General features: G+C 31.8%; 1 protein-coding gene across 1 annotated transcript; it reads right to left on the bottom strand.

Annotated features, from left to right (window-relative positions):
- Positions 1-1,102: 1,102 nt before the first annotated feature.
- Positions 1,103-20,030, bottom strand: LOC115456115 (allatostatin). Its single transcript, XM_030185010.2, has 4 exons — positions 19,946-20,030; positions 8,553-8,649; positions 6,301-6,434; positions 1,103-1,854 (listed from the first exon to the last, which is right to left on the bottom strand). The coding sequence occupies exons 2-4, from the start codon at positions 8,637-8,639 to the stop codon at positions 1,698-1,700; spliced, it is 378 nt and encodes a 125-aa protein (XP_030040870.1). The 5' UTR covers positions 8,640-8,649; positions 19,946-20,030; the 3' UTR covers positions 1,103-1,697.
- Between the last annotated feature and the right edge of the window lie 1,533 nt (positions 20,031-21,563).

Raw genomic sequence — 21,563 nt, 5'->3', positions numbered from 1 at the left:
TTCGCAGTCTACGTTCTCAGGATAAACAGTAGGCCATGTTAATCCAGTACAAAAGATACAAATTCCATGAAAAATACGTTTAGGGGTTTCTGCTTTTACTGCTAATAAATATCAAACCATTTTTACATATATTCGCATTTATAATATTACTTAGTAAGATTAATTTTGTTGCGGGCTATAGAATTGTAGGTATTTGTAGAGATTAACCGCGCCGTGCCGCCAGTGTCAAAAAATGCATGATATTGCCGATCTAGCCGTACAAGAGTTGCACAGCCAATTGACAGCGCGAGGTGGACTCATAATATACGTTATAAGGTGGGGTTAAAGAATTGTCATAATATGAATTGGCTGTCATTTTGTTGGAAATAAAAAAAATTGGCCTCCACCTATTCGGAAGGTTTATTGAAGATATAAAATTGATGACGTTGAGTCAAAAAATATTATATTGTAGAAATGACTGCTTCCTGAGTTGCCCCCGGCGGTTCTTTTGTGGCAAAATGGTAAAAATAAACCATTGTTGTTGCTTGTAGTATCTAGGCGGCGCGTGTCACCCTTATTTTTGTTTTGTGAGAATAGGTCTTTTTTGTGCTCTGGATCGTTACCTTGGGACGGCAAACATTGGATCCGCTCTGGTGGCAAGAACCCATGCTACGCTTGTAGGTAAAACGCTATTTTATTGTAGTCTCCAACCGTGGTGCAACACTGCAGCATTGGCGGGAAGCCTGGTGTCTATTACTGTATACATGGAACTTTAAGACTTCTTTCATCTATTGGTCAAATGTCTTACTTTCGATTTCTCAGAGTGACAAAATTTGTATGAATTTACGATTCATTAAAATAACTTACTCGAGGAGCTTGGATTTGAAAATTTCTTCTGATATGACGATTAGTTCACCCATTGTCATAATACGGATATAAGTTCAGGGAAGTGTAGATACACTAGTTAGGCCATCCTTTCTTGTCCTTTCCGAGATGGTTGCTTGATTGAGTACAAATTGGTGTACGCATACTATGCTTTATTTATTATTTTTAAACCAAAAGCTTTCTTTTTCTGTGTCTTCGTAACAAAGGAAAAATGTACATAAAATAAATAAAATGGAAATTCTAGACAAACAATTTTTATTTCATTGACTAGATTTAATTTACATACCTTAAGTACGCACAGTGACATTTATAATACTTCAATACAATAATATTCAAATCTTCATAACACGTACAGATTATAGGTTAATAGCAGTAAGTAATATAAATAACGGAGAGTACATCATTCAATACTAAATTGTATATAGTACGTGTATGAAAATAGGTATACTAAAATAAGAAGATAATATACAATCTTAATTACACCACGACCTAGATAAAATACTGTTGTACTAATAATACTATCATAATGTTTTTTGAACATACAATACCTACTCTTTAAAACTATGTTACAATGTGTATAGACAATAAATAAACAGCTAGAATGAGTGCTTTTGCAAAATATTTTATTCAAGCTGAACAGTCATTGCATACATTTCATTTGAAGGGTGCCACAGTTTGCGGAAATAACATGTCGAGGATACGTCTAAATACACTGCTGGATGGGACTTCGTATTCACATTTGTTTATCAAGATTTAGTGCATAATTTGACACATTTTGGGAAAGACTAGGTCATGGCAGCGACGTCGTTAGCATTGTAGATCGAGCTGGTTGTTCACTTGCGGAAGCAGGAGATCGGGTTGAAGTAGCACTGCCGGAATCGAACCTGCCTTTTGTCCGCCCGCCACGGTCGCGCCAGTCGCCCCTCCATGTTCCTGAGGCTCCATCCGCGGGGTTCAGCTTGAGGCCACGAACGGGTGGCTCTGCCCAACCTGTTGCAATAAAATAGTTTTAATTGTTTACGTACTAACACCAATTAAGTCTGTGCTCTAAAATTAAGTAAATTTATTTTGATGGTTACTATTTTAATTATATCGTACGCCAGAAAATTTCGTGTCGGTTGCATTATAGAAATAGATACAGGATACGTTTAATATATAGAAAACAACTTCAATGAATGCATTTCAAGCATATTAGTCGCTGGTTAACCTTGTTAACTGTATACAAAATTTATGAGGGGTTTGTGTGACCTCCGTGCCGGGCCCTAAAAGCCATTGGTTATTTAAGTTACGGACGTGACCGCGAGTGATACGATTATGGAGTCTTATAATGCTCGTAAAACATTGCCATTTATCGATAGTGCTTTTAAACGTAATTTACTTATACGAGAAAGACATTAACCTACGTTTTAATCTTTACATTATAATAGCAAAAAATTACTACTTCTAATACGACCTCGAAAAAATTTCATTGACGTTTCCATTTTGTGAAATATTTTCTGTACCGTCTGAACCAGTAATATATTTAGTAGTTTACACGCAATCGGAATGAAAACGCAATTTCCTTCCAAGACGCTTTTCCATAAGTCAGAGCTTAGATGCAAGTGTATTATAATATTTTATTTTTTAAGTAGCGTCTTGCTTGCATTTTCATTTGTATAAGAGCGAAGAGACTTTAGAGATTTTACCATTATTCGAAATTGTTGCACGGAATTCTTAACGGTTATAAGCTTATTGTTCATTAAAATATAAATTAACATTAAGGATGTTTGGCAACCTTCCAGTAAAGATAAATAACATTTTAGGATTAACGACTTTGTATTCATAAATTATCTTATAGCCCTACAAAGCCTAGATCAGATGAATTGTCCCGCATAATCATAAATTTAAATTTAATCTCCCGATCTACAACATCCTTCTAGGTATACAATACCAAAAATCACCTACCTAACTATGTACCTATTACTTTTGCATTTGCACACAAGGCATTTGTTATTGTCATCTCATACAATGCTTCTCAGAAAATATTGTGAGGAACATTGACAGAAGGATTTAGTCTATGAATAATGTGGCGAACGATCGCCGCTCTCATGACAATCTGATTGAAACGTTGTGCTCTTAGGAGGAGCATTGTATAGAAAGTATTAGATTATTATTCAATTATACATAAATTGAATTATATATAACTGGTTGTTACACACTGCTTACTCTGCGTGAGAAGCCTTTCACGGTACAAAATGCCTCTAAATCATCGTAGCAATCAATAGCGCAATTTGTTCCATACTAGCGACATCAACTTATAAAATTAGATTATAAATTGAAATATATCCCACAGGAGCAAATTACCAGAATAAAAAGTGGCTTATATGCTAATTCTAGACTTGGCCTATCTGTGTGCAAATGTCATCAAAATTCGTTCAGCGGTTGTTGTATTTGCTTCGAAACACTTACACATTTTCAGGAACATTCGATTTTATAACATTTGTAAGATAAAATAAAATACTAATTGCCCTTTCAAATTCACTAAAACTATTTAGATTATGTGTTTTATCAATCTGTTGAGTTAAGTTTTATTTGTGACATATTTTAATTATACAGATAATGGGTAAAGCTATTTTTGCTAAAATATTATATGCCGAAGGTAATAAAATATTACCTTTATAAAATATACGAGCAATATAAGCACCGCTTCATTTTCCACGCTTGCTTTATTCGTATTTAATGAGGCTAGCATATTTTAACGAACCGCATTGTTGCATTTGTGCATTTGTTGTATTTATGCATTCATAACATCAGCTAGACCATAAATTGATCATTGTTTACTTTTAATTTTACAAAGATAGTTTCGTATATAATTTTTTTATTAGTTTACGTAACGCTTTATTTAATTCCTATTTAAAAAGGGGTTAAATAAGTACTAGGTTTTGCTCGCGGCCCCACACGTGTGTAATTTTTTTTTGAGTAAAATTCCTTCAACTATTTTCGCGGGATAAAAAGGAACGTAAATTTTCCCAGGGTCTTTTACTCCACACAAAATTTCATCGAAATCGGTTCAGTAGTTCCGACTTGAAAGCGTACCAGACATAAAGAGTTATTTTCGCATTTGTAAGTATGGTTCAAAGTTTTAGTCAGTATAGATCTATACCGTGATAGACAATGGGTCATCATAATATCATAACATCATGATAGATTTTTCTTTTCTATTTTTTTTCTGTGTGAGTAAATCTTGTGTAATTTTATATAAAGTAATCTCGAAAACCGGAAAGCTGTCTTCACTTTGGAAAAAATATTTGTGAAAACTGTTTGGCTAGTGTACAAATTATTGTAATTAATTAATATGCTATACATTTGAATTAAACTATTTTTTGAATTGTATCGCGGTTTTAGTATTTTACTTAAAAATAGTTTAATTTAAATGTCTAACATTCGCATAAACATAAGAAATCATATGTTATAAATTTGTGTTGTTTGTTTTCCTAAATAAAATAAAGAATAAAAATAATTATGGGCATATCTTATATAAATGTGGTCTACGATTTTAGTTTCGATGCCGCCAACGTGTCGTCAGTCGCTGTTTATAAATTACAATAGGGAATTTCAATGCCAATCTCCCCCACCCTAGGGTGGCTATGTAGCCAAAGTTTTGTGCAGCTAAAATTTCACAATAGCGGCATTGTCTGTTAAATAATCAGAGAGATTGTAATGAGACGACAATGAAAACAAAAAACGTATAACCAGGTAACTGTACGATTTAATGTCTGGATATAACAAATTTCTGTTACGTCTCCAATTATTTTCTGAATTTTAGATGTATATTCCGAACAATATTCTGAACACATCAAACGTGCAACCTCAGTTAGCAGAGCGAAAATTACGCAATGACGAATACGTTCACATCCACTCGAAACAAAATTAGTTTTAATTGTGACTACCGTATGGCGTTGGTTCCACGTGTTGAAGTGGAAACGTTTAATTAGTCATTTGACTGTAATTTTGTTTAGTTATACAAAACATATCGTACTAATTTCATTTTTATTTTTGTGCTGACTTATAGCGTTTTCGCAAATGTCCAAATATAATAATAATAATAACCTGCCTCGGTGGCGTAGTTGTATTGCATGTCCGGTACAATAGCGCTCTGAGGTCCTGGGTTTGAATCCCGGGTCGGGCAAAGTGATATTTGGGTTTTTTCTGCTCAGTATCAGCCCGGAATCTGGAATTTGTGCCCGATATGGCGATAGGCTCGCCCCCTATCACATCATGGGACGGAACATACTTGGCGAAAAGTGTGTGCCCTAGTTGCGTCTCTGCATACCCCTTCGGGGATAAATGCGTGATGTTATGTATGTATGTAATAATAATAATAAATAATATCAGCCCTGTATTATATACTTGCCCACTGCTGAGCACGGGCCTCCTCTACTATTGAGAGGGGATTATATTATGATATATTTGCTAATGTCCAAATATATCATAATATAATTTAACACCGAATGGAATGAAGTCCAGTTTGAGAAAACTTGCGTCCCACGACGATCGCCAGAATTATGCTTGGCGTTTTATTAGATTTAGGTACCGGTAGACTTCAAGATGCGACTCGGAATGGGCTATTACTCAGATTTTGGAACAAAGACGCTTGTCCGCGCATTATATTCATACTTTACTCATGCATATAAATTTGCCAATTAGGATAATATACTGTTTCCATTTGCATAAAAGAATATTACCAAAAAGTTAACTTTTCTGTGAGAGCATAATGGTATTAGTTTTATAACCAACGTAAATGTCTAGGCAATTTGATTAAGTGTGTTGATATTCCATTAACTTTATAGCAGTGATATATTCAGTAGTCAGTACAATGCAATTAATTAATTTATTGTAGGACTTTGTAAGATTAGTAACAACCAAAATAGTAAGAAATTAATTTCAGGTATACTTGAATATATAAGCAGACATATAAAGCTTAAATTCGCTTAGTTAATCATTGTTCATCATAAGGAGCCATTGTATCCGCATAACAAATAATTGGTAATAAATAATATCTTTTAACAACTTGAAATTAAAATATAAATGCTCTATAAATAGCTGTAAGCTTTTGAACTTTAAATACGTTTGTTCCAAGCAGTCCACAGGCGACGATTAAATTCGCACTCTGCCAGCCAGGACAGTAATCACGAAGTAAATTAAACGGCGGGACTAATTGAGCAGTCAAGCCTTAGCTTTGTACGTTTGTAAGTCTTCTAAAGGCTGTTATTAACTGCGATATGCTTTCCCTTTTCTTTATTATGCATTGTTTCCTTTCCAATTCTTATTGAAGTCTTTTCATCTATTTTAAATTCATATTTCTGTTGAGTTGACTGCATAGTTCGAATTAGGTCACTATTATCGATTTTGATAAGATTTTTCTAGTATTTTATATCTAAATAAGGTTTGATTTACCTTTCTTCAGCATCGAGTTCAAGAAGCAGCTTGCGGAGTGCGGCGGTGTTGATAGAGTCCCATGGGGCTGAGAGATCTCCGTCGCTGTCTGGATGGCCCATTAGCACGTTTTCAGATTGTTCGTCATCTGGTTCCTGCACATAAATATACATATATCTGTAGTGTCATTCCTATACATATATATGTAGTTTTCATAAAATGTGTATTCGTTATCTCAGAATATTGTTAGTTGTAGTATTTTCAATTAGAACAAGGAACAAGAAATTTAAGTAGAGTATGCTACGAAATGTAGAAAGTCTACGGCGTAGGCAGAAGTGTAGACATTTACTACATTTCGTAGCACAGGTTACGTAGCGCGTAGTGTGCGTGTGCGTTACTAACATAATTATTAAAATTAATAATTCTTGTTTCCTTAACTTTTTACGTAATATTGTATGATTTGTATTTTTATTTTCAGATGCGGTTCGTTTTGTTGTTTATATCCGTAAGGTCAACATATTAAAATGTCAGTTATTTTACATAATACTACAACACGAGGTATTGTATCTCAATGGGTTTTCTCTTTTTAATGATTTTTTTTTTAATTATAATTTGTAATTTATGTAATTTATTTATCTCAATTTATTCTTTAGATAATTATAAGCACGATTTATTTTATTTTTCCAATATCAATTTAATTATCGTCCGTAGATAATTACTGTAATTTCGCCCATTAAGGCGTCTGTTAAGATAATTGACAATAATGAGATTTTCTTTGTTGCCTCCTACGTTTTATTATTATGGAATTTTACGATACCTATTATAATTTCATTTTGAGATTTAAAAGGTTTTAGTATTTGAGTACTTCAAACAACTTGTTTTTATATATCACTAGTTGTTGCTCGCGGCTTCGCCAGCGTGAAAAATTTTTTCCGCTATAAAAGTCCCTAAAATATTGTACTAAGACAGCGCCATCTATTTCAAAAAAATATTTATAATTATATTTCGGATGGTAGTAAATTACAGGGATTTAAGTAGCCTGTGTTACTATAGGACTAAGCTTATGAGTATTTGAATGTAAATTGTCAGCTGAATCTTCTATATATATAAAAATGAATCTCTATGTTCCTTGGTCATCGCATGACGCGCGAACGGATGGAAAGATTTCGCTAATTCTTTTTCTGTTGTGTTAATTATTGTCAGAAGGAGGATCTTATGATAGAAAACATTAAGGAAGTTGAGCGGAACATTACAAAATTTAAGGAAACTTAACGAAAATATTAATTTTACATAACCGTCAGTTGTTTGAAATAACTGTCAGCGATTGATATGATGTGGGCAGCAAATTTATAGTTAATACAGGACAACATCTGTAGTTGTTTTATAAATACCTAAGCTCCCAAAACTTAAAATTCGCCGTAACCGCTACCAGGACCAGGTTTTATAAGAAGACTGTTATTATTAATGGCGAAGCGTCTGTACTACCCGATTCCTACCGTATTTCCTTTAAGGTTTATTTACGTTTCTCTTAGTTTTTGTTTTCTATTAAATTGGCCGCGATATGTTAACTGAGGCATTTCTTTTGCATTTCATTTACCTTTTGAAAAATTTCACGTTTCGCCACTAGTTAATATTATTATAGACCTGTATACCCTGTGTTCAGTAGTGACGATCTTAAGATGAAGATGTGCTAACTTGATAGCGTATCAGTTGACCTCGCACTTTAGGGCAGAATCGAGTTGCATCTTCTAATACTGTCGTATGATTGTATCATGACCATGAAGTTATTGCATTGTTTTTTAAATTTAAAACATAGTTTCATAGACTCGTAAATCGACTGAACACACATTACGTCTTTTTGTTAGCAAATATAAGTTATTTATTTTCTTAATTGTAATTGGTATTACCAGTGTTTAGTTAGTGATTTAGTCTTTTCTTTTATAAAAAGAAGATGATTCTACAATTTTCTAAATGATACATATTTCCTCTGTATTTTATATCTTTTCAAGAGGAAGAGCGTTAACCCCGTGAACAGGCGGGTGATATTAAAAAATCATATATTTGAAGCTCATTTTTCATATTGACACGTATCACGTAAGCTAAGTTATCGATTCATTATAACAGGAAACTCATCATATTAAAACATGTAACCATTATTCAAAAATATGTAATATTTAAATAATAATTTATGTTAAAATTGTGATGGATTATGATCAAATTATAAAGTTTACTTAATACATTTTAAATATATTATTAAACTAGTTTTCACTTACCATGGGCGCACCCTCTACTGTTATGAAGATGAAAACGAACATGGCCAGAAGAATGGCGGCAGCAAGGTTGTACATCGAAGACTTCATTGTGATCAACCTAACACAATAAAAGAATATCAGGAACAATTACTTTAAGAAATGTAGGTTTACAATATACAAGATACTGACTAAATATAGTAGCATCAAAATATAATCCTATTCAATATGTATGACGAAAATTTTCCAAAAAGAAGTTGTTTACCGCCGAAATTGCTTGTGCACGTCCATTTCTTACAGGAGCTCTTTTCTCCATGCCACACGTTATTTTGACAGTGATTAACAAGCACGTAACGCATCGCGTCGCGTTTAATACAAGAGAAATAGGCATATAGAATATCATTACAGAATAATATCATGAACATAACGCAACAAGGCTGCGTTACGAATTTATACTGTTATACAGAATAAGGCCCCAGGCGGGTGCCTAACGTCGGCTATTCGGTAATGAAGAGTCAGTAAATAAAGAACTGAGTAAAGAACCATTTTTATTACACACATTAACGTATATTCTATAGACACGAACGTCCATATAAACTATTTGTTCAAAAATTGAACTAAAATGGTAACCAAAACGTCACTGTTATAAGTTATAACCTATTTATTAACTACAACAATAAATAATTTTACTTATAATTTTAATTATACTAATATTTTTTATTCACATCCAGGACCCCTCGAGTATATTATGACCGCCACTCCGTACATAATTACACGTTGTCAATGTTAAAATCATACTAAAGTCAGGTGTACGGATTGCAGTACAGTTGATGAGTGTATAGAACGCCAGATCTAGTACGTAGTTCGTATATATCAATGCATATACACGTTTATACCTTAAAACTCTCCTAGGAACAGCACTATAGAAATACCTTATATGTCTTGCTAAAGCGTTATTTCTATTCCGCATGACATGATACAGATACTCGCAGCCGACGTGGTAATATGGTTTTTGTCATATATTCCATATGTATGCGCGTCGGAGCTAGGCATTTGCATTGAGTGGCACGCAATATTATGTCCGAAGGTCTGGTGCAGTAGCTTGAAAATTAATCGCACGTGTTGTTAATTCAATTGTAGTGATTGTTGAACTGTAAATATAGATTGTACTGAAAGATAGAGTTTAGTTATTAATCTTTCACGATTCTCTAAATATCCAGTCTGACTTCACTTCACTATGTCTGTATGTCAATGAGGAACACAAAGTTAAACAATAATCTAAGATTATTCTTTAATTATATAAAATAATAATTCAATATAATCTTAGATTTATAATATTATATTTTACTTAAGCGTTTAAATTGTACTTTTTGATATTTTCATTTAATTTTGTATATTAACTGTTTAGTATTTATTTCATTTCCTTCTTATGTATCCGCTGTCTTCTTTATGTGCTAAATGTCTGTGGAAACTTTATTGGATTGTGTGTTATCTATTTTATCTAGTTTATATGTGTACTATTGTTCGGTTTTTTTTCCTTAATAAATAAAATAATAATAAATAAAATAAAAATAATCCTTTCAATTTTATATTTTGTATACTCTAGTTTATTACGTAAATAGAAATACATGTTGCTAAGTCCTATTCCACACACTCAACCTCCATACTTCGTTCAGCAGAGGATGTAAAATCTGAGACACGTGAGTAAATAAATTTATTGTGTGGATATTGTAAACACGTGTCGGCTTCTGCCTACGGGTCATATTCATAACCACCCTGATACCTCATAAATTACACAATGCAGGAACAACACTGTTTTATGCGCTTTAAAACATTATACAAATACGGCTTTATCTGTTTAACCTTAAGTAAAGTTCAGTGTTTATTAGCTAGATAAAAATATGTTATAGTTAAGTATCGTTTTTCTATTTTTAATTAGTTCTACACAAAACTAAACTCGTTTCGATATAAATAAGCATGAAGATAATGATTAAAAAGGAAGTACCTAAAGTTAAGTGTATAGTTCAATGTTTTATAAGAGTAATATATAACTCTATAAGTCTATTATATTTTTTTGAATCAGTTTCAATCCGGCCGTCACTACCACAGACGTATAAACAGTAGTATTGACTGGCGAGGGGCAATCATCTTTTGTCAGTATATTCACTATTTGGACCCCATTCCACTTATCAGGCGTAGCGACTGATTTTTGCCACGCCCCTTTGAAGAAAAATAAAAGATACCTATATATTTTTTAATAATATTATGTATACGAATGTTAATATATTCATGTATCGACATAAGAATATAAATGTTATTAGTATGGCGTATTACATACTATTATATTCATATTGTTATTTTTATGATGTTATTAAATTTACATTTGTCGAAAAACGGATACACGTAAATGTCATAACCCACGCTATACTTAATACTTAGAAAAATACGAAACTTAGAGGTAAACTCCAATTTAAATATTGATCCTTGTGGAAAATGACCAAAAGAAAAGTAATTAAAGACCCATTTTTAAAATCACTTGTAAGATGTGTAGAGAAGCAACTTGTTTCGGTAAAATAATATTGTTATTGTTGGTAGAATGCTGCGTGATTATATTTAACATGTATTTTACGTTTAACAATTTATAAATATTCCCCTATTGTACATCGCTCACCGCTGGGTACGGCCCTCCTTGCTACTGAGAGCTACCTCCTTACTAACTAACGCGGCATTAGGCAATTGACAGATTATATCATTAGATTATGCGACATATTAATTATGTTTACGCGGTTTCACCACCGCAGATCGATTACGATAAATTATTACATAAGTATTGTTGATATACGTATTAACGCTTGAAAGGTAAGATCTAAGTCACAATCAGTAAATTTGTGAGTAGTCCGCTTCAAAGTTTTGATTGTAATATGAAAATTCATAACAATTCAACTTTATATTTTATAAAGATATAGTGTAATGTTATTAAAATTGTTCTAGACTTATAAAACTTAGATCAAATGACGCAGTAAAAATGGCAATTCAAAATATTTATATAATTAATTTTCGGTATATTTGTCGATAAGATATGATTGTCTTACAAGCGTCGGTATATATTTTATTTAAATAAGGTTCTCCTACAATAAACAAATTTCTTAGTTTTAAAATAAAGTACTAAAATCATATTTCAATGTGTACCAATTAAAGGAGTACACACCACTCATGGATTACACACGCAAGGTTCATATTTTACGAAGTAGAACAAAAAAAAAAATCTATCTATCGAACCCGAAGTTTTCAAAAATTGAAATTTATTTGTTATACTTATATCAATGCGTAAGCCGTAATATTTTAGAATGATTTACTCAATTATTACGAAAGATATTCTATCCATAACCCTACCCTGGACTGGGTCGGACAGTCGACTCCATATCGTTTTATTTCACCTCTAACATCCTTATGTGTGTCAACGTGTCAGTTACATATAAATGCATGTGTTCGTCACTTCAAAAGACGATATAAATTCCTATAAATGAGCCCGATTTAAAACTCGAGCAAACATTCAACGTGTGAATATTCCATTGTTTTCATAGTACTTTCTGAATAATTATTGAGGAAAAGGTAATCTCAATTAAGAGCTCTCCCAAATGTGCACTCTTATAAATGAGAAATGAATGAATGTTTCCTTGAAATATAAGAATAAGATTGTTTAATTTGAAAATGGGTTTGCAGCCAGCAATGGTTTAATTATTATGTAGCTCGTTGAGCATCTTAAAGAATAGGACAAGTCGCAACAAGCTGCTACAGAAGGCTATTATTATCTTAACAAATATTCTTGATGAATCAATTTCCATTACCACGAAACACATTCTAAGATTTAATTTATCTGTTGAAACATTTTAGCACTTAATTAACGTTGTTTTAAATTCATGTAAAAATACATGTTCAATAAAGTGAATAAAAGTCACAAACAATTAAATATAATCAATTTTCTGCTCAATATTCCGCATTATTAAAATCATGGATCATAATTCAGCAGTACAGCAACGTAAAAATGAAAACAATATTTTGGAAAACGGCTCAGAATTTGTCAAACTATATTTTTAATACCCGACATTTGAGAAGAATGAAATTGATAGTGAAAGAGAAAATCGTTTCTTACATTTACAACGAAGACGTCATAAACGTTGATAATACCGACGGCCGTGAGGGGTCATATCACAAAGAACTAGTGACGGTTACCCAAAGGATTTGGATCCTCCTTGACAAATAATTGGATACATGAGATGCTATTTATCAATACAACGACCCCTTTAGTGTTGATATTCACGAAAATATATTTATTTGTCGATAAAGTTATGACATTTACGATAGTATAGCAATTTATGTAGGCAAGTCATATTTATTTTTCAATTTCTGGCAATAATTGGTACGTAAAAATATGTAAAAGAATTAAACAGATATTAGTATCTGGAAGCCGACGCTACGAACTGTACCAACGGGAGAAACCTATTTCGCAAATAACAGTAAGTTATAATGATTTCTCATATTTACGCGAATGTTAGACATGAAATAAAACTAATTATCGGATTTTACCGCGGCTTTTGTATTATAATTTTCTCCTGACCTTTGGAAGACTGCAGCCTTCGGGATCACCGAGTCCGCCCCATGATAAATATCCGAAAAATAGTTTTATTTTAATAGTAAGTTATGTTTAAAATTATCAAGGTGTCAGCATATTATATCAAGAAAGTAAGCAAGATCTTAACTGAGCACGCAATCATGCATAACATGTCTTAAAAAAATCTCACAAGTTGCGAAAATGTAAAAGTTAAAAGAAAACATTTTGTGTCATAACAGACGTGAGGGATTCGTTTAGCTTTAATTCTGATGTTATTAACATAATAGCATCACGACGTAGTACCCGTGATGCTAATTTGAAGTATTTTTACGAAATAACTTAGAATAATTCTTACCAGCGGCTAAATTTAATGTTTGTGTTACTTCTAAACTATACTTCTAATATGATTTAAATATGGTTCATTAGTTAAATAAAGGTTGTTAATCTAATTTGTAGAGCAGTAGTAATCAAGATACAGTAAAATCGGTGTACTTTATTTTATAAGTTTCGAAAATAGCTTGTTTTATGTATGGAATTTGATAGTTGCGTAAGGAATCAAAACAGTACATTCCGACGATTCATCTTTGTAACTTTTAAATTAGTTTATTGCGAAGAATTTACGTAATTTACCCAATTTAGGCAGTTCCCGGAACACCATCGGATTTTTTGTATTCTGTAAGGCTCGAAAAGTTTTGTATACTCCAAACCAACTAAGCTGTATTGGTTACTTCCAGTAACGTTGATCTGGTTTTGAATTTTAAAGTAGGTAAAAGTTAAGCGCAATAATGAGACTTGAAAGAATATAGAGCAAAGTTATAAATAATCAATATTATGCTGTCGTTTACATAAATTACAAACAAATGAAGTAATTTACTTTGAATTAAGAAGGCAAATTGCACTTTCATCGTAAGTCGCCGGCTGCCAATCGAAGGGAGGCGGCTGTTATATTAATATGCAAAAGCGATCAAGCCAATCTAATAGGTTGCATAAAATGAACCGTTCCTGCTTACTCCAACATATATCTGCGAAGTGCGAACACATTTGTGTTTATAACGTTAAACATAAATTAGGTTGTTAGTCTACAGCCACAACGATTTTACTTGTAAGTTCAACATTTGACTAGAGTATAATTGTTTGCAAAGTTATACAGTATACTTCTCATAAATTGTTAGGTAAAAACTTATGATTATGACTTATGCCAAATACATTTTCTTCATTATAATAAAACCTACAGAATCGGTTATTAACAAAAGGATGTTATGCTCTATCCCAGTTTTTACAAGATTTATTTCGTGATATTCGTGATCGCGGAAGATCATAAATCTTCATTGAATTCACTTTGTTGCAATCTATTTTTGCACGACTAACTATTTGAATTGACTATAAATCATACAGAAATAATGAATTATTATCCTTCCCATATACAGTTCTTTTTGTTCACACGACTTGTAGTATGCCTATTATAATAAATATGTGAATAATATGCATTATTCACAATACATTATATTTTTAAAATGCGAGAAAAACATCTAATATATTCTTTTTTGTTTTATCGATATCACCATAATTGAATGAAGAACTGTCATCGAAATGGGACGCTCTAATATAATAATGCAAATGAGTTTTTAGAACTGTTAGATCAAAATTCGTAGTCAATGTATTACAATTTGCAATAAATATCATGGTTACATACCGTGTTGAAAATTATTTTATATTTAATTATTTGTATGAAAAGCGGCGATAATCTAGTTAGTCGTTGGGTGTAGAACGGATTGCCGAGACAAATGTCCGCAGGTTCAAATCCCAAGGGCAAACGCCTCTGATTTTTCTAAAACTATGTGTAGATTCTTTGTAAATTATCGCTTGCTTTAACGGTGAAGGAAAACATGGTGAGGAAACCTTCGTACCTGAGAAGTTCTCTATAAAAATGTTGAGGGTGTGTGAAGTCTATCAATCCACATTAGGCCAGCGTGGTGAACTAAGACCTAATCCTTATCAGTATATCAGCCCTGTATGTAATACAGGGCTGATATTATTACTACAGTTTGCGGTAAGTGTTAAGTAATATTATTTGTTGATATATATATAGGTATATATATGATTTATCTCTCAATTGCTTCTAGTAAGAGCAAAATACTTAAATAGTTCAGTTACTCAGTCGGCTGCGTAATATAACTGAAAATCACGAACAAAGAGTATATTATTGATAACGGCCGAAGTCGCGATGATGTCTTTATGTAATTTTGAATTCTCTGATCAGAATAGCGTATATTGAAATCTGTAGGAAATTGAAATATAATGATGAGAGCTTACTGTATATGGATTACTGAACGTCCGGTTTGGCCGATATTAATAAGTCATTATTTATATTACATTGCAATTTAAAAATTACTTTGATAAATAAATTTTGTAAATCTTTTCTTGAAGAGTTTTGAACTGTAATGCACTAACTACACGATATATTTTAGATTTTCTTACTCACTATCAACCCGGTGTCTAGAATTTAGGCCTGATATGGCGATAAGCTATCCCGTTATAGTATGGAATACACACAGCAGAAAGTAGATACACTAGATGCGCCTCTGCCTGCCTTATAGGATTAAAAGGCATGGGTGTGCATTTGTATATTTATATGTATTAAGTTTCCGCTTAGTTCCAGTTACTTCATTAAGTCTTATATTAAAGAGATATTTGTCAATCGGTGTTTGAATTCGCCTTGCCTTTGGTTCAAGGGATGTCGGGCGGAAATTGTTAAAGGAACTTGGGCACGCTGTGGGGCTGGCAGGGCTATCCTTCGAGCAAACTTACAGAGTACGTAATCAGGTCTATTAGTACTTTCTGCCTGGAATCTTTATACCCTTTATTGTTGATCAGAATGAACTTTTTATGTGTGACGTCTTTGATTTATTTATGTACGTTTACTCGCCTTCGTTATTAGAATTTATTTCCTGTTACTATGTTATGTACTGATTTTTTAATTGTGTGTATGTGTGGGCAAATAAATGTAACCCATATTTTTTCTTTTATTCAGCCAGCAGGTTAGACTCTACTTTGGTGATTATATTATTGTATTCTTAAAATTGTATTACGTACCTATAAATTAAATATTTATTTTTATATAGGAAATCTATTTAATCTTTATGTGGATGGGACAGGAAGCAGTTTATTGCCAATCGACTTTTACTACGGCTTAATTAATAATAACTAATTACTCTTCTGACCCGAAGGTTATGGAGTCGCGCGGCAGTTAATTAATGTAATAAGGAGAATATTCGATAATTAAAAATTACATTTTCTCTTTAATATTTTTATGTGTTTAACGTGATATTCTCTTGATGTACATTGATTCAGGGTTATTATACGAAAAAAACGGCATTATTTTACTTGAAGAGTTAGAAGCAGCGACCATATTTTTTTTTCTAAAGTGCATCACGACTCTGCATCGTCACGTCGTCCGTCTAATGCGTTGGTATAATAAAAATATCGGACTAGTTTTTTTTACTATTACGTCTCAATAATGAGAAAGATATACATTTTTTTATTAGTAAAATTATTATTATTTGTATACATAAAATAATATAATACAAGATTTTTGGCTAGGGTACAACTCAAAGTTGAAACTGGTAAGCTTAAAATAAAAATGTCGGGTATCATTAATTCATCCAGTGCGTTTTAATAAATTATAGCATCTTGTACACCTACATCACGTAACATCAGTTAAAATATTTACTGTTCCAATAGCGCTAATTAAAAAAGCTAGGCAAAAACTTTATAATTAGTATTATATAAAAAACGGAAAAGTGATTTTTATGAAAGTGGTATACTTCGCGCGTCTATTGAAGATAATTTCTACATTATTTGAAGCTGTTGGTTACAAGTTTCCAAATTTTGAGGTTTGTAACAGAAAGTATTTACTGACAATGCGCCTCGACTATAATTACTTAGCTCAACTTGCTTAAATTTGGAACGCGGTATTTGGCGGAAGCGCAGTTTCACAACTAATCTCCTTCACGAATTTTGGTGGGAAAGTTATGGTAAAAAGGGTGACAATGGCCGAGGAATTTTTAATCTAACAAAAATATTCCTTATGCGAACTTAGTTGTTTTAATTGTGTGGCGTGAGTTTTACAATTCATGACCTTTTGTTATCAATAATATTTTATGTTTCATGGCCGATTTTTTCGATCGCCTAATGGCGTCTTTTATTTCAGGGAAAAATATGTGTATCGTATAAGATATCAACATGTTCCTTGTAGGTTCAGCTAAGTCTTACCGCGATCGTATATTAGTACAAACTTATATAATTATAGCAGTAATTAATGAATATGTGGAGATCCATAAGCGTCATATTAGATACATATTTCTTCATACAGAATATAAAATATGAGTGATTGGTTAATTTGTAGAAAACAGATGATATTTTAAAAAGTAGTTTTATAACATTCTTTTAAGTTTTTGTTATGTATTTTACCTGTATAATATTCTACAACATTAATCTAATTATAAATTTGTATACCATGTTTACTTAACTCTTGTTGTAAATCAAAATAAAGTATTTGTCGTCTTAAAACCAATAAATGTAGAGAAATATATTCATAAACTGCAAAAATAAACAGTGTAACAAAAATATGTAGACAAATTTATTTCGACTGAAAGGGGTGAGCGAGTGTGAGCCAATTTTATGTAAGTACTTCCTAATACAAATAAAATACCGATGACAGTCATCTGTTGGGAAATTGAATTCCCAGCACAGTATTAGAGCTCGTAATCTGTTGTTACTTTGTTATTTTATATTTGCGTAAAGGGCGAACAACACGATTACATTTTGTATAGTTTTTCGATTATGAAGTTTATTCGAATAATAATTTATAAGGTTTATCCAACACAAGACCAATTTTGAACTATATCGTAAGGTTATTTATCAAATACATTATGACTTTATTAAATTGATATATTAACAATAACCTTAATATTTCGTTCAAATTACTTTTAATTTGTTTATATCCTTTGAATGATTATTATTCTGATGATTCAAAAACAAGGTATTACCACAATTACTACACCGCTACTCGTCAAAATATAATTTAATACAAGATACGTTGTCAACTACGATCCCAAACAAATAGTAATCAAACGAGTACAATTAACATTAGTTGTTGATAACTTTATTTACTTTAACTGTTTTAATTATAATTAAATAGATATTAAGTAAGTTTATGATTTAAATATATTTATGATTTTTTTTATTTTTATTTAATATTTGGGAAACAAACAGAAAATATCAAATATAAATAATTAAAGAATATGTTACAGAATCCAGATGTAAATATATATGTTTGAAAAATCCAAACAAAGTTAAATCTATGAAAAATTAATAGGGATTCGTTAAATCTATAAACAATGTCTCCCTCGTCACAGACTGTAAGAAAGTCGACAACTCTACTGATCTACTGATATACCTGAATCTAATATTGTAGTGTCCATGTTGATTGTTTCTTAACGTACACAAGTTCGTAAACATGATTGACGATATTTACAAGTAACGACTCGAATCAAATTAAGTGTATATGTAAATTAATATCAACATAATAAAATAATAAACATATTACCGACGAAAAACTAATTCCCATAAGTCGTTAACCTTATTGGAAAATATATTGCTTTGAATGATGAGACGAGCTTGCCGTCTGCCTGATGGTAAGCGATACGACCGACCATAAACAATAGAAACACCATCCAACACCTTGAATTACAAAATATTATCAGGTATTCCACTGCGCTCGCCATCCATGACATGAGGTATTAAGTCTTATTATGTCCAGTAGTCCTTAATGTCCTTCAAACTGGAACACATCAGTGACTTCACACTGATGCTTGGCGGGAGAAATAGACATTGCGGTGATACCTACCCAGGCAAACTCTCACACATGAGAGACCACCAGTAAATTAATATTAAATATTATTATACCTATTTGAACTTGTTCATTAATCATAGGAACTTCTTAATGAAGCCGTTATATTTCACACGGATTTTATAAGCGATCCTGCCTTAACTTATCGAAGACTACTTTCAGCAATATTAATAAAGTTCTTAGTTCGTGTAGTCTGAAATAACAAAGATAAACAACTTTACGTCCATTAAGTATTTTACAACAAAGTATTGTACTTCTTAATATTGCAGCAGGTGTTAATTTAAAATAATATAAAAATATTTTAAACGATTTTCGTAAAATAATATTTAAGTACTTAATATGTAAATCTACACATTAAAAAACTATGTAGTAGATATAAATTACTATGGACTTTTTGCACCATGATAAAGTTACAATTATTTTCTTATTAAAGGATAAAAATTAATGTAATATAATATTTTGGAAAAATATCTTAAAAAAATATATTATACAATATATTTAAATGATATTCATTTTTCAAAATTTTACTGTTATGTATTCACGTAATATATTGTTCAAAAGTAAGTTCGCAATTTCCATTTACTTTAAAACTTGGCATTGCTCTACTGTTGGATTATCGTATTAAGTGAAGTTATTTTTATTGTTTCATGTTATACTAAGTTTTTATTCCGGCAATTTAAACGAATTAAAACGAGTCTTGACTGCGTCTACGTTATAGAATCTGGGTGAACATTTTGCACTTATTTTACACAACTACAAATTTTTATAAAACTCAATTTTTATTTACTCAGCTACTCCACCACAAATACATCGATAAATAAATAAATATTTCTATAAAATTAACAAAACGAATTGAGATAAAAATAAAATAAATATTAAAAAATAGGATCTTACCTTGAAAAGCGGTGTAATTAAATGCTCAGGACTCGATGTTGTGGAGTGGTCGCTTCCGTGGTCTCGGATGATGGTCGAAAGCAAATGAGCTGAGCGTCTCGACTCCGCCGTTTATATACCGATGCGACGGGAGTCGGGACTATGGCGTCCTTAGTAAGTGACAGCGTAGCGTGCTACGAGAAGCTACGAGGCTACAAAGTGCAACGATAGTGCGTTTGATGTATTTTGTTATATTATTAATATTTGTATTATTGTTAAATAAAGCTTTCTACGACTTTATTTACTATATAATGTTTTGGCGACAACAATAGTAAAACAAATTTGTTTATTTAATTTTAACAACAATGTCTCCGTGCTTTCTAGCTCTTACGAGACAAATAAAGTCAAGATTGTAAAAATATAAAAGTAAGGATAATTAAAAGAACTTGCCAACAGCCAGATTGTTCATGAACATAACAATGCGACCCATATACTTTTTAATACCGGATATGAGAAAAGCGAAAGAGTTGTGTTAAGATCGTAACTTGTGACGCTCAATAGTCTCTGCCTACCTCCATGAGATGGGAGTGTGTTACACTCGTATGTATGTATATGTGATAATCTCTGTATTATTGTAATCATTCAGTGTTATATAAATTCGCAAATATATTACAGAGATCTCTGGCAACTAGAAATCTAAACACGCAGAAAGTAGAGAAGTGCAACAAGTGTCGATGCAATTTTCTAACGGTGTTTTCATGCCGTATGTTATAAGGTTTGCTTAATAGAAATCAATAAAAAGAATTTCCCAATCCCAAAAACGACTCTGAATATAACTTATTGGAGCTTATATTATACATCGATAGCGCTATGAAGGGTATTAATTTTTAATATTGTCTTTTAAGATTAGATTAGACCTAATGGTAATCTAAATGCTAATTATCAAGACAACGTGTACATCGATTATAGCCAACAATATACCGGCTTGTTTATTTTTAGGTCCACGTTATTCTACCCAGACTAAAGTTAATCATGTCTCATAATTATTGTGGAACAACCTAAAACTCCAACTGGCTATCCATTACAAGGTCCTTTGTTAATTTTAACTATGTTGCAAAAATTAAAAAAAGCAATAATTCATAGTTCAAGCTTTATTTATCTTTCGGGATTATAATAAATGTTCACTAAAAAAAATGTGATGTGAAATATAATTCAATTCGCACTTCAAAAATAACATAGAACCTTGTAAAAGTAAGCCAGCTACATGAAGATGTTACCGGTAATGACCATTGCCATATTGATAAATCTGCCAAACAAGGATCCTGAATTTCGAACAACTTATCTTTAATGGACTAGTAAGCTATCAATCCATCATGCGTCACAACCAAATTATCGTATGATTGTGTCAACATGGGCTTTAATAACAATTTAGGAGGTACAGCGGTGTGAATGGATAGCACCGATTATGCTTGTGCAAACACTATCAAGATAAAAATGACAAATTTGGTTATTATTGTTCCAGTTAGCCTTCTATATATACCGAGAATTATTACTATATTTTGAAAACTATATAGAACTTAATAGATCGATATTTTTACTACTTTTATTATTAATTTTTTGCTTTGTGCACACAGGTCTA

The sequence above is a fragment of the Manduca sexta genome, chromosome 14 (assembly GCF_014839805.1).
Source record: "Manduca sexta isolate Smith_Timp_Sample1 chromosome 14, JHU_Msex_v1.0, whole genome shotgun sequence".
Classification (NCBI taxonomy): Eukaryota; Metazoa; Arthropoda; class Insecta; order Lepidoptera; family Sphingidae; genus Manduca; species Manduca sexta.
The sequence above is the reverse complement of the archived record's forward strand: the minus strand, read 5'-3'. Positions and strand labels throughout refer to the sequence as shown.

What these genes read in the sequence shown, in the direction of transcription:
- LOC115456115 (XM_030185010.2), bottom strand. Translation starts at nt 8,639, where the DNA reads ATGAAGTCTTCGATGTACAACCTTGCTGCCGCCATTCTTCTGGCCATG. An exon ending in CAGTAGAGGGTGCGCCCATG is followed by an intron (nt 6,435 to 8,552) that starts GTAAGTGAAAAC and finishes ATTTATGTGCAG; the next exon opens with GAACCAGATGACGAACAATC. An exon ending in GAACTCGATGCTGAAGAAAG is followed by an intron (nt 1,855 to 6,300) that starts GTAAATCAAACC and finishes TTATTGCAACAG; the next exon opens with GTTGGGCAGAGCCACCCGTT.